This window comes from Zalophus californianus, chromosome 3, assembly GCF_009762305.2.
Source record: "Zalophus californianus isolate mZalCal1 chromosome 3, mZalCal1.pri.v2, whole genome shotgun sequence".
Taxonomy (NCBI): Eukaryota; Metazoa; Chordata; class Mammalia; order Carnivora; family Otariidae; genus Zalophus; species Zalophus californianus.
The window spans coordinates 80439726-80463339 of record NC_045597.1 but is presented as its reverse complement, the minus strand read 5'-3'; the positions used below and the strand labels follow the sequence as shown (position 1 = coordinate 80463339).

The following is a 23614-nucleotide window of genomic DNA, read 5'->3' as shown; positions in this document are numbered from 1 at the left end:
ACTTCAGGATACAGTTGTAGGCAGTTGTTTTAGCAGGACAGTGGTGGCATGACTAGGATTATTTTGAGATTGACTGTCTTCAGTAGGCCTTTGTCAAAACTGGGAGTAGTTCTGAACACTTAATTAACAGCCATTCACTTTAGAGACCCTTTCTAAATATTGAGCAGCCAATAGAAAGGCCAGTTGAAATAACTTCATGGCTTTGAATAGTAAATCTGATCATGCTTTATAACCAAGGCAAATATTAGTAAAAATTTCAAAAATAACTGTTTCCTTAACACCCAGATTTTCTTTTGGTTACAACAGAAATTTGTGACTCATTTATTCTCAATTTTATTTTTTCACCAGCATTTAAGGAAATCAGAAATGCGTTTGATTTACTTAAATTAACTCCAGAAGAAAAAAATGATTTTCCTGAGAATAATCGGAAAAGAGAAGAAATACTAGATTGTAAAATCACAGAAGATCACAAAACCAAGGAAAACAAGCAGTTACTTAAAGAAAGGAGAAATACAAGAGATGAAACTGATACTTGGGCATATATAGCTGCAGAAGGTGATCAAGAGGTTCTAGACAGTATGTGCCAAGCAGATGAGAGTTCTGGTATGTGTGTAGTCATTTTGCAGTATTTTTTCAGGGTAAATGCACCGTGTTATTTCACTCTCCTTATTCTTCTCTCCCAGTATAATTCTGGTCAGAAAATAATGGAGTAGATTTTAGTGATCTCCTGACAATTTTTAATACATTTTTATAAAATTGAAGACTTAAGTCATTCTGTGATTTCTAAATTCATTAAACAAATATTTTCTGAGTTCCTATACTGTGCTCAACACATTTAGAAATTATAAAGATTTTGGTTTTCTACATTACCTACTCTTGCCAAGCAGTCTGTTTCTATAGCTTACTAGATTTCTTTCAGAAAATTATCAAATACAGGCTTATTTGTATTCTGCCCTTTTAATTTTGCAGTAACACTTGATAAATAAGATTATATTATAAATGCTGTCCTTGGGGATGTTGGAATGGGCTGCCAAGGAGGGGAGAATCATGTGTAGAATCAGAGTACAATAGCTGTAGGGAAGAGTAATAAAAAGAGTGGTGTGTGTGTGTATAAAACTAGGACAGAATAAACAAAAGAGGTTAACCTGATAAAACTGTTATTTGTGAATCTTGAGAAACACTTGAAGAGAATTTTTAAAATATTTCAAAATATATGGCAGGCTAGATACTCTGGGTGACTCTCATACTGCAGAACAACTAGATTCTGAATACTGGGTAAAACATGCTTTTTGATACATTGCTGAGCTTGCTGGAAATTGGGACACTTTCTAGGAGGAGTAGATAAGAGGGAGGAAAGAGGTTACCCACAGGGCAAATGCCAATAGCAGCACTCCTGTTGGGATATTAAACAATAAGGAACAGATAGTAGGTATTGGTTGCAAACTCAGAATTTCCCTGGATGAAATCTAAAACCAGCCCCGGTATAGGGAGTGCAGGAAATGACCAAAGGAAGACGTTGGCCATTCCAGATTGATAGGTAGCAGGTTTAATAAACAAGGGAACTTATATACGAAGCTTGCCTTGGTTGGCCACAAGATGAGTAGATCAATCTGTGCACGTGCACACACACACCCCTCCTCCTGAATCTTAGAACTTTATATAGAGGCTTTAACTGAGTTCAGTCACATATTTAGTCCAGATGGTCTCAGCAACACCTTATATTCTCAAGGCATGTCCTTGAAATAGCTCCTGTTTGGGAATGGTGGGTACATTCTAAGGAGACACCTCCGATTGCTCAGGTCCAGCCTGTGGGTCAACCCAAAGTCACATCCTCTTGATGACCTCCACCAATAGTAAAGAGCATCAGTAAAGCCAGAGGTTGGTTCATTGATAAGACTAATAGGCACGCTTCCAGCAAAAGTGATTATGGAGAAAAAAGGACGGTTACACAAACAGTATTTCCAGTGAAGAAAGAGACGTGCTTATAGATTGTGTCCAGATTAAAAAGACAATTTTCTGAGCAATTTTTTACCAATAAATTTGAAAACAGAATGAGATGGGAAAATTCCTGGAAAAATATAGTTTAATAAAACTGACCCAAGAGGAAATACAAAAATTGAATAGTTTTATAACTATTAAAGAAATAAAGAATGTGAAATAGTAATTTAAAATAACCTTAAAAATTTAACACTAGCACAGATAGTTTCATATGCAAGAGCTTACCAAACTTATAAAAAGGTATTCCTAAAAATAAAGAATACTAACTCGTTCTATAGGCCTATCATAATTTCAGAACCATAATGAGACAATAACTTTGTTAGAAAGGAAAATGATAGGCCAAGCTTATGTAAATATCCCAAACAAAACATTAGCAAATTGAATCCAGCTGTATATAAAAACATAACCTCTTATGATCAAGTTAGGTGTTCCTAGGAATTCACTGTGTAAAGGAGAAACTGATTCAAGAACATTCTTGATTTTTAAAAAACAAAACCTAGCAAACTATGAATAAAAGGAAGCTTTCTTAAATTAGTAAAACATTAAACCTTTGGCAGACATCTGTCACCACTGTTATTCAACATTATTCTAAGGTCTACCCAGTCCAGTAAGACAGTGAAAAACAAAAGATACAAGCATTGGGAAGGAAGCCTCCCCCCGCCCCGCAAAGCTTTTCATTATCAGATGTTATCTATATGAAAAACTCAATCCACAAAGTTTTAGAAATGTTAAATGTTTAGCAAGGTGACTGGATATAAGACCAGTATACAAAAGTTAACTACAGTTCTCTATATTTCTATACAGTGTGCATTTCTGCATACATTTCTACATAAATAATATAATCTTAAAAAGTTAATTTTCAGTAAAAAAAAATAAGCATTGGCGAGGATGTGGAGAAAAAGGAACCTTTGTGAACTGTTGGGGGAATATAAGTTGGTACAGCCTCTGTCGAAAACAGTATGGAGGTTCTTCAGAAAATTAAGAAAAAATACCATATGATGCAGTAATTCCACTGCTGGGTATACCCAAAGAAAAGGAAAACACTAATTCGAAAAGATATATACATCTCTATGATTATTGCAACATTATTCATAATAGCTAAGATTTGGAAGCAACCCAGTTGTCCCATCAATGGATGAATGGATAAAGAAGCTGTGGGGTGTGTACACACACACTCAAACACACACACACTCACTCAATATAATATTACTCGACCATGAAAAAGAATGAGATTTGCAACAGCATGGATGGACCTACAGGGTATTACACTAAGTGAAGTAAGTCAGAGAAAGACAACCCCCATATGATATCACTTGTATGTGGAAACTAAAAAAACAAATGAATACACAAAAAGCAGAAACCGATCCATAAATACAGAGAACAAACTGTTGGTTGCCAGGGGGGTGGGGATAGGAGAAAGGGCAAAATGGGTGAAGGGGAGTGGGAGATACAGGCTTCCAGTTATGGAATGAATAAGTCACCAGGATAAAAGGTAGACAGCATAGGGAATATAGTCAATGATATGTAATAGTGTTGTCTGGTGACAAATGGGAGCTACACTTGTGGTGAACATAGCACAAGGTATAGAGTTGTTGAGTCACTATGTTGTACACCTGAAACTAGTGTAACGTGTCAACTATGCTTCAATTAAAATAAGGTAGGGAGATGAGAAAATTAATTTTCAATAGCAACACATTTAAAAGATTGCTAAGAATATTGTATATGAAGATCTGTAAGACCTATATGGAGAAAATTATAAAAACTTTTTGAAAGTTATTAAAATTTATACCATTTTATTAATAAACACAATATTATAAATTTGCCATTTTCTTCAAGTTGGTCTGTAGTGTCACTGTGGTTCCAGTCAACTTCCCAACATAATTTTTCATGGAATTTATAAATACCGATTCTGAAATGTATGTGGAAGACTAACCAAAAGCCAAAACCAGTTACCCCAGTAGTAATCAAAACCTGCTATATAAAACTGTAGAACTAGATACAGTATTTACTTTGCACAGGGAAGTTTAGATTAGTTAATCGAGTAGAGCCCTCAGACTAGGACCCTTGCAGATGTGGAAACTAGATAGATGGTAAGTGGCAACACAGATCTCTGGGAAAGATAAGTTCTTTATAGATGGTCTGAGGATACTTGGTTATCCATGTGGAAGAAACCATACACAAAAACCAAATTCTGATGTATTAAGGCCTTAAATATAAAGAGGACTGTTAGGTATTTGGAGGATAAAGGATCATATCTTTAAGATCTTGGAGGTAGGGAAGGATTTCTGAAATGATGCAAAAAAGTACCATAAAAGAAAAGACTGATAATTGACTGCAAAACAGTTCCATTCATCAAAGTTCCCATTAAAAGTGAAAAAAACAAAGGATTGGTACTCAAAATATGTAAAGAATTTCTTCAGTATGATACTGTATTAATTAGGACTCTCCAGAGAAATAGAATCAACAGGATGTATATAAAAGGAGGTTTGTTATGAGGAATTGGCGTGTGTGATTATGAAGGTTTAGAATAGTCTCACAACCTGCCATTTGCAGTGTAGACCCAGGAAAGCTGGTAGTGTAATTTCAATCTGAGTCCAAAGGCCTGAGAACCACAGAGCTGATGGTGTAAGCCCTGAAGTCCAAAGGTCCAAGAACCCGGATTCCTGATGTCTTAAGGCAGAAGATGGAGGTCCCAGCTCAAGAAGAGAATCTCTCTTCCTGTGCAATGCAGAGGATTAGGTGATGCCTGCCCATACTGATGAGGGCAGATCTTCTTTAGCTCATTCTATTGATTCAAATGCTAATCTCCCAGAAAGGCCCTCAGAGACATACCCAGAAATAATGTTTTACCCACTATCTGGGCATCCCTTAGTCCAGTCAAGTTGACACACAAAATTAGCCGTCGTAGATACCAATTTCTTCTTCTTCTTTTTTTTTTTTTTTAAAGATTTTTATTTATTTAACTGACAGAGAGAGGGAACACAAGTGGGAGAGGGAGAAGCAGGCCTCCCGCCAAGCGGGGAGCCCGATGCGGGGCTTGATCCCAGGACCCTGGGATCATGACCTGAGCTGAAGGCAGTCTCTTAACCGACTGAGCCACCCAGGCACCCCGATACTAATTTCTTTTTAAAGATTTTATTTATTCGAGAGAGAAAGAGCACCCTTGTGCAGGCACATGCACCAGCATGAGTAGGAGGGAGGGGCAGAGGCAGAGGGAGAAGCAGACACCCCGCTGAGCAGGGAACCCGATGCAGGGCTCCATCCCAGGACCTTGAGATCATGACCTGAGTCAAAGGCAGACACTTAACCGAGTGAGCCACTCAGGCACCCAATACCAATTTTTGTAAAGCTAAGAAACAACTGTAGATTTCTTAGGATATATGTGTTTATGGCAAAACCATTTTTAAAAAAGAACAAAAAAGAATGACAGATTCAAACTCCGGATCCATGACATCACTGTGGTGGGGGGGTGGCATGGGGTGGGAGTGTTTAGGCCCCAGAGTGGTTCTGTGCTCAAGTTAGTGCCATGTTCACAGATGTTCACCTCCTAACACATTCTTTAGTGTTACTAAAAACGAAGTTTAGGGGTGCCTGGGTGGCTCAGTCAGTTAAGCCTCTGCCTTCAGCTCAGGTCATGATCCCAGGGTCCTGGGTTCGAGCCCCGTGTCAGGCTCCCTGCTCAGCAGGGAGGCTGCTTCTCCCTCTCCCTCGGCCGCTCCCCCTGTTTATGCTCTCTCTCTGTCAAATAAATAAAATCTTTTAAATAAAAATAATTGAAGTTTATTGAAGTTTATTAAAAATAGAAAAGGCTAAAACTACCAGATGCCGAATCAATGATCCAGTACTTGGTAGGAATAAACGTAGGATTTTGAACCAGTTGGCTATGTTAGAGACCAAAATCCAAACTACCTTTTCTTGTTATTTATGTTGTATGTTGTTGTTACTTATAATAGCCCTGTAAGTTAGGTGGTATTATCTCAACTGATACGAACCCTCATCTGTCCTGCTTCCCAGATCTTTCCATGGTTCTGTGGTGCTGCCCTAGAGAGGGAGGTCCAGCTGTGGGCTCAGATATGTCTCAGTGAGAATATGGCTCTTGCCTTATTGAAGTGTTTCTGAGCAAATCACAGAGCCTCTTCGCCTTGTTTTCTTACCTGTAACGTGTATCCCTATATAGATTATCGTGTGTGTGCTAAGTTATGTAAATACTTTTAACACTTCTCACTGAATATTAGCTACTTTTGCTATTACTACTACTGTTGTTATTCAGAAAGTGAGGTACAGCAAGTTTACATGACTTACTCAAAGCCATGCCGTTGACGAATGGAGCTGGGATACAGAAAATCCAGTATGTGTAGCTCCTAAGGCTGTGCTGTTTTCCGATGGAATGCTCTTGGAGGTAGCAAAGTGTTGGTTTGAGTTGAAAGCTTTGGAAGATTTTCCTTCATTTCTTTGCATGTCTTCTACAAACTTCATTTCTATGGCAAGATTAACTGTCTAACATTAGTTTGAGGAATTGGTTTTAAGTGAAAATACTTTTACCATAAAATATTTATGCTTTTTGTTTTTTTCTTTTTGTTATGTTAATCACCATACATTACATCATTAGTTCTTGATGTAGTGTTCCATGATTCATTGTTTGTGCATAACACCCAGTGCTCCATGCAGAATGTGCCCTCTTTAATACCCATCACCAGGCTAACCCATCCCCCTACCCTCCTCCCCTCTAGAACCCTCAGTTTGTTTTTCAGAGTCCATCGTCTCTCATGGTTCGTCTCCCCCTCCGACTTACTCCCCTTCATTCTTCCCCTCCTGCTATCTTCTTCTTTTTCTTTTTTCTTAACATATGTTGCATTATTTGTTTCAGAAGTACAGATCTGTGATTCAACAGTCTTGCACAATTCACAGCGCTCACCATATATGCTTTTTGTTTTTTAAAACAGCATAGTTGAAGGGCATCTGGGTGGGTGGCTTAGTTGGGCATCCAAATCTTGATTTCAGCTCAGGTCATGATTTCAGGGTCGTGGGATCAAGCCCCCACATCGGGCTCTGTGCTGGGTGTGGAGACTGCTTAAGATTCTTCCTCTCCCTCTGCCCCCCCAAATAAATAAATTAAATATGTAAAAATCAAATAAAATAGCACAGTTGTTTTGAATACTCCCCAGTGAGTTATGCTCAAATCTTATTTGTTGCACTGCCAATAGTGGATGAACATGCTCTTTCCTAATGTTAGGAAAGCCCCTGGGTCAGACAGATGAGGGAGGAAACTAGCACTTGCTTTGTAGGTAGAAGGGAGAACAGAGGGCTTCCAGGAGGAGAAGGTAGAGCTGAGTCTGAAAGATCAGTGACTAATTTACATACAGGTCTGGTTTACACATTTTAGAATGACTTTGCTTGCATAAATGATTGGAGGCAATGTATATCCAAGAATGGCCAAAGATAGAAATGTTAAGAAATTCCTCTTACTGAATCCCTACGATTTTTCTCTCTTCCTTTGAGCTACTTAATCTTATATTTAAAATTCATAGTTCATCATTTTATAATTAATAGATTACCTACTTATCTTTATGCCTTTGAAGCACCATGACATCTAAATATGGATAGTTAGTATTACTTGACCAAGAAAAGCAGAAATTTAATTAAAGACTCAATTACATAATGAAGTATGTTACAAGTATATATGAAACTTTGGTTAAGACACCACAGACTTAATAAAACAACATTGTTACAGGAAAAAAATGTGTATTAGTAAGGCTCTTCTGTGTTCCAGATGGCAGACAACAGATTTTGAGTTTGGGCATGGACTTGCAGTTGGAATGGATGAAACTAGAAGATTTTCAAAAGCATCTTGATGGGGAAGATGAGAACTTTACCACAGCAGATGCAGTTCCAAGTAGTGAGTAGTTTAGGAATTTTGGAGGTCCTTTTCATGAATCTAGATACGTGAAGCTTAACTTATCTTAATTTCTTTCATTGTAGATTTATTGAGGGATGCTGTGAAAAATGGGGATTATATTGCTGTGAAGGTGGCACTTAATTCAAATGAAGAATATAACCTGGACCAAGAGGTAATATGTCTTAGTAAAATCTCATGAAATAAAGATGGGAAGTAGCTCTTTTAACATAATTCTATTTTATTTAATTTTTTAAAATTAAAAATTAAAAAAAGTAATGTTCACTGAAAACACAATAGAAATGTATAATGTAGAAGATTATAGACCTTGTAATTCCAGCCCCAAGAGTGACCATTTGGTTTAGCTGTGGCCTGTCTGGTTTTGTCTGTGGTTGAACCTCTGCTGCTCTGAGGGGCATAAAATGACTCCTTGTGTCCTTGTCACTGTTGATGTTTCATTCGTAGTCACCTGTTCACAGCAACTACCCATGGTTCTGTTGCTGCAGGTTTTTCATTCTGATTTATAGGGGGGTTTTTTGTTTTTTTTTTGTTGTTTTAATGAAAGCATATTAACCCTTTCTTCCTAGTTTTTAGTTTTTGTTTTTTGAGTCTTTTATTGCTTAGAGGATTTTTATTTTTAGATAGTCACATCTGTCGATCCTTTCCTTTATGGCTTTTGGGTGTCTTGCTTACAAAAGATTTTTATATTTTCTTCTTCAGTATTTTTGCTTTAGTGGTGGAATTTTTTTTTTTTTTAAGATTTTATTTGACAGAGACACAGAGAGAGAGGGAACACAAGCAGGGGGGGTGGGAGAGGGAGAAGCAGGCTTCCCGCTGAGCAGGGAGCCCCTAGTGGGGCTCGATCCCAGGATTCCGGGATCATCACCGGAGCCAAAGACAGACGCTTAACAACTGAGCCACCCAGGCGCCCCTAGTGGTGGATTTTTTTTAGGCCTAATCCTTAGGGGTTACAGTTCAATAAAATTATTGGGATTTTGGGTAAAGTTGCATGAACTCTATAGATTAATTTGGCTGAGTATTGACGTTTTTACATTTTGAGCCCTCCAAATAAGAACATGATAACTCTACATTCATTCAGCTCTTCATTTATTCCTAAAGCAAAGTTTTATAAGTTTTTTTCCTTTGTATGGTTCTTACACATTTATTTTAGATGTGTTCCTACATATTTGATAATTTTTAAATTATCTTAGTATGATCATTAGGATCTTTTTCCTCCCACATTTTGTCTTCTAACTGGTTATTATATATGTTTGGTGAAGCTATTGATTTGTGTGTGTGTGTGTGTGTGCGTGCATATGGTCTCCAGTCACTTTGTGAAATTCTCTTACCATAATAATTTTTAAGTCACTTGCCTGGGATTCTCTGGGCAGAGAATATGATTATCTGCTAAAAAGTTACTATTCTGTTCCCTTTTTCTTCAGTAAAATTTCTTTTTCTGGTCTTGTGAACTTGGTGACATTTTGAAGAATAGTGATGATGGAAATGATCCTGTTCTCTGATCTGAGTGGGCATTTCCCCTTAGGCTGTGTGTGAAGATTCTTTTTCCATTGTACTGTTGTTGGTTTCTCGTGGACAGTAGCCTTTCTCTTTTTAGACTTCTTTCTTTGTTTACCTGCTTAAATTTTTATCAAGGATGGATGTTGGGTTTTAGCAGATGGGTTTTTTTTTCTACTTTAATACTAATGTAGCTTGGTCTTTATTAATAAATTAGGAAAAGGTTTTTTCCCTTTAACATGTTTTGTAGTAATAAGATACTTTACAAATGAGAGGAAGTGCACTATCTTACTTAAGTTGATTTTTCTTTTGTGTTCCTTCAGATTGCTCATACAGGTGAATTCTGCTAAGCTTTCAGATTACAGCCAAATTAACTACAGTATTAGAACTTGGTTTTAGCAGATGGTATTTAATGGTTTGGTATTCCCATGTGTTTGTTTCATAATGATTGGAAGTATTTTAGCTATTAATTACCTTTTTATTTTTGTCAATTTTATGTAATTTTATCTTTTTAATTTCTCTCTTTTATCATAGCCTCTTAGAAACCAATCATATTAGTGTCCTGTTTCTTCCTTCTGAATTTTCTTCTTTATCCTTCGAGTAGCCAAACTATCACTTCCCAACAGTTATATTCATATAGGCCACCATTTGTAGTGACAGCATTCACTTAGCCTGTCATCAATAGAGTGGACTTAGGTTACGTCCAGTGGTCATTTCTAGCCTTAGGTCTTTCGGGCCAACTAAATGAGTATCACGAATGTGTGAGTTTCACCTATTTTCCCTAGAACACAAGGAGACTTCTGCGCCTGAAATGTGCGATAAATAAATACCTTTGCCATTTTATAGCATCAAGATATGAATGCAATTCATCGTATGTCAGGCAGAGTGTTGATATGATAGGCCTTACAACATGGAAGTTGTAAAATTTTATGATATATATGAAAGAAATTGTAATATTTCTGATTATTTATTATAAGGATATTTTCATGAAAACCTTAGGTAGCTGCTTAAATCAGTGCATTTAAATGATTTCACATTGAAATATCATAGATGAAAAGACTTAGTTCTAAAATTTTTCTGATAGACATTGACATTTTTTTTCCTCAACAAAACCAATGAAGGATTCAAGCGGCATGACTCTGGTGATGCTCGCCGCAGCAGGAGGACAAGACGACCTGCTGAGGCTCCTCATCAGGAAAGGGGCTAAGGTGAATGGCAGACAGAAGAATGGGACCACCGCCCTCATTCATGCAGCTGAGAAGGTTGGGAACTCAAAAGGCATCAGTTTCTTAGTCTGTGGGAATTCCTGCCTGTGGACCAGATCAGAATCTGTTTCTGTAGTGAAATATAACTCTCATATAGTTACATAACTTTAGAATCTCATATTTCAGCTCATCTGGGACTTGTCATGAATAGATTTTTTAATCAACAGTAGTACTTTATAATTGAATTTTCAAAGTGTGATTTATCTAGTGGGAAGTGAATCATAGTGAAAAAGGACCCTGGGGGTGCCTGGTTGGCTTAGTCTGTAGAACGTGCGACTCTTGATCTCAGGGTTGTGAATTCAAGTTCCATGCTGGGCATAGAGATTACTTAAAAAAAGAAAAGAAGAAGGGCCTCTGATTAATGTACTAATGCTGGTTTCAATCTTAAATCTTTTAAAAATCTTTTCCAATTGAAATTAAGTGTTCCTTTTGATTAAGAACTTAATTAAAATGTTCCCACATATTATCTTTTTAAAAGATTGATATATGGAGTTTCTTATATTAAAACCAATATTTAAACTTCAGGTTGAAGTTGCTGTCAAATTGTGTGTGGCTGTGCAGGGGGCCTGAACGGTGGGGCACAGTGAAGAGCCATGTTCACTCACCTGCTTTGGATAGAGTCTGAGTATTTTTACTGATGGCTAAAAATTTCAAGTCATCAAAAATTATCTTACTTTTAAAGAATTTTGAGAATTAAATATGCCTTTTTTTTTTTAATAGAACTTTTTAACTACAGTGGCTATTCTTTTGGAAGCAGGAGCTTTTGTTAATGTCCAGCAGAGCAATGGTGAGACTGCTCTAATGAAGGTAAATACTTCACTTCGGTTCTGACAGATGTTCCTGTTGGTACCTCTGATTGCCAGGCACTCTGCCAGGGGCTGGGAATATGATGGGGAACAGGACACAGATGTGTAGGAGAAACAGGTCAGCAAAATTAAAAGCTGATGTGAACCATGGGATTATATAAAAGTTGATACCAGGCTCAGCAGTGCGGATTCAAGGTGGGACAGGGTAGGGCACCTGGCTGGCTCAGTCGGTAGAGCATATGACTCTTGATCTTGGGGTCATAAGTTCAAGCCCCATGTTGGGTGTAGAGATTACTTAAAAAGGTGAGACAGGCTGGATGTGATAGGTGGCTGAGCTGCATCTTACAAATGATATATGAGCTGGCAGGGATAAACTGTGTAAGTGGGAACTGGAATAGGATATGCACAGAGAACTGGGAGTGGAAAAGAACATGATGTACTTTCATTATTATTTTACATTGGTGGATTCATCTCCTTAGCCTCCGATTTCTTCATGGGTGTTTGGAATTGTGGTTTGCTGACCATTTTGACTGGAAGGTTGTTAAAGCCTCCCCCATGCCTCACCCTTTAATTACCTCTCCCTGTTTAGCAGTTTTGTATTTGCCTCTGCTGGGGCCCAGCCTGGTCTAGCATGTTCCTATGGCAGTTTTAGGTTCCTGGCCTAAGATGCCATTAGGACATCGAGCCATTCGTTAGTTCCCCACGTGGAGGCTCTGTCTTACTGCCCCCTTCCTCGATACAGTTTCGTGCAAGGAAATTGACCCAAGTTGGTGTTTGTCTGAAGTACCTATTTTCAGCAGTCTTTCCTGAGTCAGTAAGAGAGGTCTAGGTGTACATGCCTAACAGGTATAGGCCCTAGTTAGCATCGGGCTTGGTTCTGAGGGTGGTCTTGAATCTCTGTTACTCTCAAGGCTGGGATCACCTTTCCCCTCAACCTTCCTCCACACTCAGGATGTGGACCTTGCTCGCTGCTTGTGTTGCCATTTCATTTTTGGTTTATGGAAATGCTTACTTTGTTCAGGAGCCCTACTTTTGAATTTTAATTTTCCTTGTGTGCTTCTATTGCCATATGCTTAGAGCAGAGGTGGCACCTCAAATATGAATTAAAACTTTGTCCTATTGAGAGATCACCAGGTACATTCTAAACAGCAAATAAGTAGTCTGGGGCATAAAGGTGTGCACATAGGGCAGTGAGCACGGACACCATCTACATCTGGAATGAGGGATTTGGACAACTTGATCCTGAGAGCAGCTGGGAGCCACTAAAAGGTTTAAGCTGGAGAAAGACATAATCAGAATAAAGATGGTTGTTTTTAATGTCCCTTACTTCAGTACGGGGAACGAATTGGTTAAAAAGACAAGCAGTTTGCAGACTATTATAGGGATATTTTTAAAATTAAGTGAAATAATAGTGTGTACCTAGGTAGTGACAGTGGAGATAGAAGTGGGTAGACTGACCAGTGGTTTAAGAAGGCAGAATTCACAGGACTTGGTAACTGAAGGTGATGGTTGGTAATCCTATTTCCTAATTTAGGGAACTCAGGCAGTATACAATGAGAGTGGGGTTGCATTTGAGCTAGAAATGCTCAGATGATGTTTCACATGTGCATCTTTAGCTCAGGAGAGAGGGGTCGGCTATAGATTCAGATTCAGGTTCATCAGTGTAGACAGCACAATTGCAGCCCTAGGCTGAGAGTCCGATCACCGCTGAGAGTTGGAAGGGAAAGAAAAGCCAGTGATGGAAGGCAGCCACATAGGAAAGACCAGGGAAGGGGGAGGAAGATCAGGAGAGAGAAGTATCCTGAGCGGTTCAAGGAGGAGCTGGCCTGCGGTGTCTGCTGAGGCAGAGATGCCAAAGGAGGAGGCTGAGAAGTGCCACTGGGAAGGAGCACTGGAGAGGGTGTTGGTGCCCTCATTTGTCAGGTTTGAGGGGTGTGGGACTGCAGGGGCTGAGGAGGTGGATGCTGGATGTAGCAGGCACTTAGGAGTTGATCTGCGAAGGAAGAATGCAGTGTCCAGAGGGGAAGAGGTCAAGGGACTGTTTTTTGCCTCTTCATAGAGAAGAGCTTAAAGCATATTTAACTACTGTCTAAATAAGACTACCTGTAACTGTATTTAAATTTCGTTTTTGGTTTTTTTGTTTTGGTCTGGTTTTTGTGTTGGGGTTTTTTTGGTACTGGTTTAAGGATTTAGTATATTAAATTGGTTTTTAGAATTAGAAGAAAGAAACATGGGGAGAGATTTTCAGAAATTTTTGAAACAAAATTTAAAAAAACCTTTTATCTCAGAAATAATATATAAAATTGGTTGTTACCAGAGTGTGAGGGTGTGGAGAAACCATTCCCACCCACTGATGTGGGGCATATGATTGGTTCCAGCAGGGCTTCTCAACCTTCCCGCTCCTGACATTGTGGGCCAGATCATTTGTAGGATGTGTAACAGCATCCCTAACCTTTGTACCAGATGCCATTAATACCCACCCTGTAACAACCAGAAATGTCTCCATACATTGCCTGAATTCCCTTGGGGGGCAAAATCACCCCAGTGAGAACCATGGGGTTATATCCTTTTGAAGGGCATTTGTCAGATCTGCCATGAGATGCATGCCCTTTGACCTAGCACTTGCACAGCTTAGAAACCTACTCTGTAGAAATACTGTCCAGAGTGGTAGCACACCAGACAGCCTTGTTCTTGTAGGAAAGCTTACTGGCTTACCCTGGTCCTTTACAATATATCTTTTAATTGCAGCCTCAATGTTGTGAGGCAGAAGTACTGTGATCCTCTTTTGACAAATGGAAACAGTGAGACTCAGAATTAGGGACTGACTTCAAGTCCCATAGCCAGTAAGTAACAGAGACAGGAGAGAACATGGATGTAGGTCTTTTTAACTCTAGAATTGGTCTTTGAACTGTGTCCAGGTCCATCTTAAATTTGCCAAATTCAAATTTGTATCTATGCTTAATTAGTCTCCTTTAAAGCAGCTTTTAGGGAAATTTTGAAATTATTTTGTGATGCTAAGAGACTTGGTCTGAAAAATGGAGCGCACTAGAGCTTAGAAACGCCTGGTGTTTGTTCTGTTTTGGGACAGAAGTATCTTTTTCAGAGTTGCCCATTTCCCCAGGAGTCAGGGATGAAATTGAACGTAGCACAGATTTCAGTACTGTTCACTGAGTAAAAGGAGCATACCACTGTTTGTTTACATAACAGTTTGTAACCCTTGGTGAGACCCGATGCCAGGTTTTCTTCCCCCTCTCCAACATTCTTGTCTTTCTCTTCACAAAAAACTCCTGGGCTCACGTGTGGAGAAGGGGGCAAACACAAATTGGTAGTTAACTTATTTTACAGCTAAGTAATTACTACTCCTTTTTTCCCCATCATAGGCCTGTAAAAGAGGAAATTCTGATATTGTACGACTTGTAATTGAATGTGGAGCTGACTGCAATATTTTGTCAAAGCACCAAAATAGCGCACTGCATTTTGCAAAGCAGTGTAACAACGTGTTGGTGTACGACTTGCTGAAGAATCATTTAGAGACGTAAGTGTGAGCAAATATGCCATGGTTAAGTCACAGAGTCTGTTTGGATACATCATAATTAGAATGGCCTGTGTATAATTGCTCAAGCGAAGATTGTTAAGTGGAAGTCCTGATGGGTTTCTGTTCTCAAAAGATCATAAATTTAGTAAGTGGCATATGAATTATTTTTCTGACAGTTATTGAGGTCTCAAACTTTGAAATTTAATACTGTCCTATCTAGGACTATCTACTTGAAATCTTAGTTATGCTCGTAATTTGGCTCATGCTTTCTTAAAACTGTTTAATCTGTAGTTCCTTTTTTTTTTAATAGACATAATTTTTTCAAGCAGTTTTAGGTTCACAGTAAAGTTGAGCCAAAAGTACAGAGAGTTCCTATATATCCTCTGCTTCCATACATGCACAACCTCCCCTCCTAACATCTGTCACCAGAGTGGTGCATTTGCTAAAATCAGTGAACCTACATTGACAGTTACCGTTCAAAGTCCATAGTTTACCTTAGGGTTCACCTTGGTGTTGTGCATTTTGGGGTTTTGACAAACGTATCATGATATGTACCCACCATTAGTGTCATACAGAATAGCACTGCCCTAAAAATCCTCTGTGCTCTGCCTGTTCATCCCTTCCTGCCCCTGCCCCTTGACCCATGGCAACCACTGATCTTTCTGCTGCCTCTATTGTTTTGCTTTTTCCAGAATGTCATGCAGTTGGAATTACAGTATTGCCCTGTTCAGATTGGCTTCTTTCACTTAGTAATATGCATTGAAGATTCATCCATGTCTTTTTTTTTTTAATTTTTGTTTGCTTTAATTCCAGTTAGTTAACAGTATTATATTTCAGGTGTACAATATAGTGATTCAACAACTCTACATTACTCAGTGCTCATCACTCTTAATCCCCTTCACTGATTTCCCCCATTCCTCCACCCACCTCCCCTGTGGGAACCATCAGTTTGTTCTCCATAGTTGTCTGTTTTTTGGTTTGTCTCCTTATTTTTCCTTTGTTCATTTGTTTTGTCTCTTAAATTCCACATACAAGTGAAATCATACGGTATTTGTCTTTCTCTGTCTTACTTCACTTAGCATTATAGTCTCTTGATCCATCCACATGGTTGCAAATGACAAGATTTCATTTTTTATGGCTGAATAATATACATACCACCTCTTCTTTATCCATTCATCATCTATCGATGGACACTTGGCTGCTTCCATAATTTGGCTATTGTAAATAATGCTGCTATAAACATAGTGGTCCTCCATGTCTTCATGGCTTGATAGCTTATTTCTTTTTAATGTTGAACAGTATTCCATTGTCTGGATGTACCACAGTGTATCCGTTCAAGTTCATTATTTTTCAAACGAATTCTAAATCATTTTATTTTAATTGAAAGTTCATACAAGTAATATAGTAGCTTTTTCCTTAAGAATTATTTTGTCTTACTCAGCCATCAAAAAGAATGAAATCTTGCCATTTGCAACGATGTGGATGGAACTAGAGGGTAATATGCTAAGTGAAATAAGTCAGAGAAGAGAAATACATGATTTCACTTATGTGGAATTTAAGAAACAAAACATGAACATAGGGGAAGGGAAGGAAAAATAAAATAAGATGAAAATTAAGAAGGAGGCAAGCCATAAGAGATGCTGAACTCTAAGAAACAAACTGAGGGTTGCTGGAGGGAAGGTGGGGGGAGGGATAATCAGGTGATGGGCATTAAGGAGGGCACTTGATGTAATGAGCGCTGGGTGTTAGATGCAACTGATGAATCACTAAATTCTGCCTCTGAAACTAATAAAAGTATTTTGGCAACACATAGGAGAAACTTCACAAAGAGTAGTTAACACAAGTAAGGTGTTTATTGTTCAAAATAATAGGGAGTCCAGGGGTAGACAGCCATGGGCAAGAAAAGCCACTCTTCCCCTTTTCCTCCACCACACGTAGGGTGTGACTTGGATCTTCATGCCTGCATGATGGTTACTCCAATTCCAGGATCTATATTCTAAGCAGAAAGTAAGGTAAATTTCAGACAAGAAACAAAAAACAAACCAAAAGGGCATGTACGTGGTGAGTCTGCCCATGTTGGCAGCCTTTGCTGGGAGCCTTACCCAACCAGTATTTTCTCTGTGTGTCCGTGACCCAACACAGTGGATTTCCACTCCAAAACCCAGAATATCCTGGGCAAACCAAATGAGTTGGTTACCTTCCCAATAAGATCTTTTAAAAATACTTTCTGAATTAGCACTGATCATTTTTTAACTGCCTTCTAAACTAAGTACTATAAAGACGTGTGTGTGTGTGTGTGTGTGTGGCAATTCTCAAATTTATTAATAGAATTTTCATTTTTTCTTTTTTAAGATTTTATTTATTTATTTGACAGAGAGAGACACAACGAGAGAGGGAACACAAGCAGGGAGAGTGGGAGAGGGAGAAGCAGGCTTCCCACCAAGCAGGGAGCCTGATGCGGGGCTCAATCCCAGAACCCTGGGATCATGACCTGAGCCGAAGACAGACGCTTAACAACTGAGCCACCCAGGCGCCCCTAGAATTTTCATTTTCGTTAGACAAATAAGTATTGAGTGCTGTCCGTACGCCAGGAACTATTCAGAAGGCTGGGAAGATGGAGACAGCAGTGGGGGAGGGGGAGGAGACTTGCCCTCTTAGAGCCTAAATTCCCTGTGACAACATAGACAGTAAGACACATAGTGTGTTAGATGTTAAGTGCTAAAGAAAAATAGAACGGGGAAGTAGAATGAGTAGGAAGTTATATTTAAAGGTTGATTTGGGAAGACCTCACTGGTATTCAGCAGTTTGATAATATGATTCATGGTTATTTTCTACATTGATATTAACAACTCTTACTATACTTTTTGACTAGACTTTCAAGAGTAGCAGAAGAAACAATAAGGGATTACTTTGAAGCACGTCTTGCTCTGTTAGAACCAATTTTCCCAATAGCATGTCATCGTCTCTGTGAGGGGCCAGATTTTTCAACGGATTTCAATTACAAACCCCCACAGAACATCCCAGAAGGTAAGTCTTTGTTTTCCTGTTTGAAAAGTGACACCGTAAATATCAGCTGATTTTTAATCAGATGAGATTGGGCGCGTTCAGGGTGGTATGGCCTTGGGCTATCAGTTGATTTTTAAACAGAACTCTGAACATAACCTTAACAGAATCCCATTATGTAAAATAGTTAACAGCAGAGCTACTCTGGCAGAAAAAAAAGAGACCCAGCTGAGACCTACCATCCCAGGTGACTTTGAGGGATCCACCGAGCACAGTGTTAGCACTTTTTAAAAAGCATAGGGGTGCCTGGGTGGCATCTGACTACTGATTTTGGGTCAGGTCATGGTATCAGAGTTATGAGATTGAGCCCCGCGTTAGGCTCTGTGCACAGCAGGGAGTTTGCTTGAGATTCTCTCTCTCTCTCTGTCCCTCCACCCCCCTCAAATAAAGAAATAAATCTTAAAATTTTTTTAAAAATGAAAAGCATGGAAGTTGGGCCTGTTCTTTCTGCTCATGGATCCTGTCCCCTGTGCTTTAATGAAACCACCTTTTTTGTACCAGAAGGGGGAAAAAAAAAGTATGGAAGTTGGATCTTAATAATTATACTACCTTTTGTTAAAATTGAGTTTTATTAAAATTTAAATTCAAATTGTAAGCCCAGAATCAATGTTTTTCCTGAATTTTATTAAAAGAAAAAGTCAGTGTCTTGGCCCATAGGGAAGTTGAGTAGCAGGAGATGGAAACTTCAGTTCTGCTTCCTAGCCTCCGCTTAACAGCTGCTCTGCAGGCAAGACCATGACATGGCATGGTCCTTCTCTAGGACACAGACGCAGCATGTTTAAGTGGAAAGAACACTGCCTTCATGAAAGTAGGAAGCCGGGTTCTGGCTTTTTTGTTAAACAAAAACATCCATTTAAATATGTATTGGGCGCCTGGGTAGCTCATTCGTTAAGCGTCTGCCTTCAGCTCAGGTCATGATCTCACAGTCCTGGGATTGAGCCCCGTGTCGGGGGTCCTTGCTCAACGGGGAGTCTGCTTCTCCCTCTCCCTCTCCCCCCACCCTTGCTCATGCGTGCTCTCTTTCTCAAATAAATATATCTTTAAAAAAATGTATGTATTCATTGATGAAAATTTAATTAAAATATAGCCATAGCATGAAAATTTAAAGACAGCTATTCATAACACCTGTGTTTAGTGAACTTGGCATTGAAGAATCATTTGTGCTTTCAACTGTCCAGGTGGATTGTTTACATTGCTGGGTAGTGAGCACGAGGTTGGGGAACAGGGTGTAGGGGTGGCTGAGCTGATCTGGGCCAGTTTCCCAGCATCCACAACTTAGGGGCTTCAGTGCACCTGGACTGCCTTAGGGTTACTGAATTTTTTTTTTCTGTACATGCACAATGTCTGTGGTCAGCAGAGAGCTTGTTAGAGATGCAGATTCTCAAGCCTCACCCAGGCCTGACTCTCAGTTGACACCTTGGTGAGATGTTGGGTGATTTATGAACACACTCAAGTTTGAGAAGCACTGACCTTGGTTCCTTGATTGTGATTTTGTCTAACACCTAGTTTGGCTGGAGAAAGCATTTATACTGATACCGTGAAACAACAGCTAGCAAACTGATTAGGGTTCCTCGTGTCATTTTTTTATCTATGAAATTCAAGTATTTGTCGGAGTAGAGCTAATGAACACACCTTCCTTAGATCTAACTCATTTTGGTTAGAGTAAACAGCACCTGAATGAAGGATTTTCCTGTAGACCACTAGTCCCCCATTCAGGCCATTTTGAAGAGTTACCACCACTCTCTATATAGACAGTAACAAATAGTCCCAGATCAGATGCTCGTTCATAGTGGAGCTGAGGGGGAAAAGACAAGGAACGGATGGTCCCTATATTGTCTGTAGGCCTTTTCTTCTTTTGAACCTTAGCATTCTGGGGGCGGTGGGGGGGTGGGTATTGCATTTTAAAGCTGGAGAGCACAATCAGTATGACAAACCTTAAATAGCTTGAAAGGCGAAGAAAGAGAGCCAGGGGCTCAGCGTGTCCTCCTCTCCCTGGGACCAGAACAAATAAAGCCAATGGTTCCTTGGGGTCTCTTTTATGAAGTCTCCTCTCGTTTATAATTGGGCTGGATCAGTGTTTTTTCATCTTAAAAATGGCTTACCAGAAAGGTCATAGAGTTCATGTATCTTTTTTCTGTTATAATAAAAGTATGGCTTTGTTCAGAAAAGTGAGTCATGCACAGTATTTTGGCTATTCAGTGGAAGCGTCAAATCTCATGGTTTTTTTCCCCCCAAAATAGATTTTGGTATTAATCAGAAAATTTGGAAAAGGCAAAATAGTATGTAGAAGAAAATGGACACTCAAACCCACACCCAGAGAGAACCGTCATAGAAGTTTGCTTCCATGGACGTTTACACATTTAGCAGCAACTTTTAAATACTCCTTTTTTTAGACCAAAATTAATGTAGAAAAGCATGTTTTAAAATATTTGTTCCATGGACAAAAAATAAAAGGGGTCTGTGGTTTGAAAAATGCTAGGTAACACCAAGTTTTGAAATTGGACTCAGATTGTCCAGTGTGAGTGGGCAGCAGGCTGGGTGTATACCACCAGGCTTACCGAGGGGACCACTCCCAACTGGTACAGGTGCGCCTTCCTCAGAGTTGAAAGGTGGCCATGGTAGGATTGGTATTAAAATCTGTGTTGGGGCACCTGGGTGGCTCAGTTTGTTAAGCGACTGCCTTCGGCTCAGGTCATGATCCTGGGGTCCTGGGATCAAGCCCCGCATCAGGCTCCCTGCCCGGCCAGAAGCCTGCTTCTCCCTCTCCCACTCCCCCTGCTTGTGTTCCCCCTCACGCTGTCAATTAAATAAAATCTTTAAAAAATAAAATAAAATCTATGTTTCCACCTCCCTTATTCAGGCTCTGGCATCCTGCTGTTTATTTTCCATGCCAACTTTTTGGGTAAAGAAGTTATTGCTCGGCTCTGTGGACCATGCAGTGTACAAGCTGTAGTTTTAAATGATAAATTTCAACTTCCAGTTTTTCTGGTAAGATTTTCTGTAATTCATTTAAAATTCATTTAAAATTGTAATTGTAATGTAATTCATTTAAAATTCTTCTAATCCAGAAGCACAGATGACTTTTAACTGTGTGTTTTAATAAAATGTTAATTCTAACTAAGCCAGTTGGAAATAAGGCAATAACCCCTAATTATAAAGTAAAATTATCCTAAATTTTGTAAGAGTCTGGATTTCTCATGTTTGGTATATGTCTTAATGTTTACCATAATGTCTTAGAACATTCTGAATATAAATTCTTAAGGTATAATAAACATACTGATTTTTTTTTAAATATTCTGCCTTTTTCCACCATCATAATTACATTCACCTAAAGGAAATTTAGGAAATTTTAAAAATATACCCATCCTGTGCTTCAAGTACCTAGACCATGGGTCTATATATGCTTAGTGTTAATGTGTGTAGCTTTAGGTAACCATTATACTGTAAATTTGGTTTATAATAAAATATTAGTGGCTATATAAACTTTAACAAAAAATGGTCTTGAAGAATCTTTGTGTATGTTTCCTTTTCTATACTTAGAATTCTTTCCTTAGGCTGAATTAAGCAAAATCAACTGTTTATGAGGATTTTTAACACTCATGCTATATATGGCTGGATACATGCTAATCCCAAAGATTTATCTGGATGCTGTTTTTGCAGATAAATCTTAACAAGCTTTTTTGTCAGTTGTATCTTTTTAAAAAATCAAGAGAAAAGTAATGACAGCAAATTGATCTATATAAAAGTATAAAATTTGTGTTCTCTTTAATGTCTTTGGAATCTGAAATGTTTTTGTTAAGATACAGTGATGCTCTCAGATGTAGAAGTTTGTCTGAGGAAACTGACTGGTTGGTCTCTCTCCTCTCCCTAGGATAGTCATTTTGTTTACTCGTTCAGCCCTGCTGCAGGCCTCAATAAACTCTTCCTAAGGTTGACAGAAGCGCCTTCTGCCAAGGTGAAAATCCTTTCCTCACATTTAGTGCAGCTACTTCTATTGCTATGCCAGATTACTTTATCATCAGCAGAAAAAAATTCCAAGAATGCTGTGTTCCTGGCGTGCCTGTCCTGGAGACAAGTGCTCTCTGGGATAGCAGTGCACCAGAATCTACAGATGTGTTAGAAATTGTGTGTCAAGAAAGGGACTGATGGTAAGGATGCATCTCTCCAGTATTGAGCAGTCGGAGCTGTATTCTGGCCTTTGTTATTTAATGTACAACATTTTATGTATGTCTCCAGGCTGTTCACTGAACACTGAAGCTGGACCGAAAGTCTATGTAACGATAGTACAGTTATTTCCTATAATAATCTAAAAGTCAAATCATAAGCACTTGGATTTTTTTATTAAAAGTGATAACCTAATACCCTGAATTGATAACCATTTTGAGAACATTGCCAAATAAGACAGACAAATCTTGGTTGAGTGTTTCCCTCTTCTGAGAAAAGAGAACTCGATGGAGGTATCTGTACTGATTCTTATGCCTATTTTCTTTCAATAGGTTAAGCTACTAATAGGTGCATACAGAGTACAGCTGCAGTGACGGAATGGAGAGTTGGGATGGAGTTCTTTCCAGATCCGTTTTGGGACTCTGGCACAGCTAACACCTCCAGATTTGAAGTTTCATCTGTAAACCTCTTGCAGTGTCAGGCCTGCTGTCTGTTACAGGCTCTAAGACAGGACATGGTGGTTCTAATATATTATAAAATATAGATGTTAAGTATTTGTGCCAGTGTTCTGAAATCTCGATGTTGTCTCCAGACTGCATAATTCAGTTTTTCCACAATGTGGAATGGTACATAGGAGAATTATTTAAGAAAATTAAAAGTCTTTTTTCTAACTTGAAATTTTCTACTAGCCCTGGTGAATTTCTGCGTTAAAAACAATTAAGTGTATATGTGATATTCAGGTTACCGAAGCACTAAATAAAGTGTGAATTTGCTGCCCTTGAAGGATGACTTTCTAACTTGGTAGGCAGATTCGAGGGAAGAGGTTGAGCTGTTTGTAATATGCAGTTGCCACAGACCCTGAATTGGAGGTGACAACTGTGTGTATTTGCAGTCATCCTTTATTCGTCGAAAAGGTATAAGAATCTAAGATACAGCAAAAAAAAATGTAAGCCAGGACACTATGGGGCCTAAAAGAAGATACTACTTGTGGACTTTGATCCTTGTTTTTGGAATCCATCAAGTAATTTTCAAAAGGCCAGATCCTGTGCCCTTATTACGAACACTGGGAAGGCCAGCCGAGGTTTATTTGCCACATTGTGCCTCGTGTGAAGAGTTACTGCTTCTAGAGATTCCCCACAGGTCTTTTATAGTCTCTCACGAACTATGTGGCCAAATAAGAAGTCAAACTCAGTCTGGACTATGGAGATGTATAAAATTATTTAGTTCCTGATTGGTTTTATAATTTACAATTTTAATGAAAAATTTTCAGACTGTCATATAGTAGACCACATACATTGTATAGACATTTCAGAGAGCCATTTTTACTTTACATACTGCCTTTTCCTACATTGTTCTCAATAAAACACCAAATGTT

At 38.8% G+C, this 23614-nt stretch overlaps 1 protein-coding gene across 6 annotated transcripts in view; it reads left to right on the top strand.

Annotated features, from left to right (window-relative positions):
- The window catches only part of MPHOSPH8 (M-phase phosphoprotein 8), a 52511-nt gene extending 28897 nt beyond the window's left edge, over positions 1-23614 (top strand). Inside the window, exons 5-14 of one of the 6 annotated variants that reach the window (XM_027588334.2) lie at positions 349-603; positions 7769-7894; positions 7978-8066; positions 10528-10668; positions 11392-11478; positions 14858-15012; positions 17885-18039; positions 20936-21063; positions 21947-22223; positions 22572-23614. In XM_027588334.2, the coding sequence (XP_027444135.1) occupies positions 349-603; positions 7769-7894; positions 7978-8066; positions 10528-10668; positions 11392-11478; positions 14858-15012; positions 17885-18039; positions 20936-21063; positions 21947-22195 (1385 nt within the window). In that variant the 3' untranslated portion in view covers positions 22196-22223; positions 22572-23614. Of the gene's footprint in view, positions 1-348; positions 604-7768; positions 7895-7977; positions 8067-10527; positions 10669-11391; positions 11479-14857; positions 15013-17884; positions 18040-20935; positions 21064-21946 lie in introns of all 6 variants that reach the window. The other 5 variants (XM_027588337.2, XM_027588335.2, XM_027588333.2 and 2 more) reach the window with 5 other exon arrangements.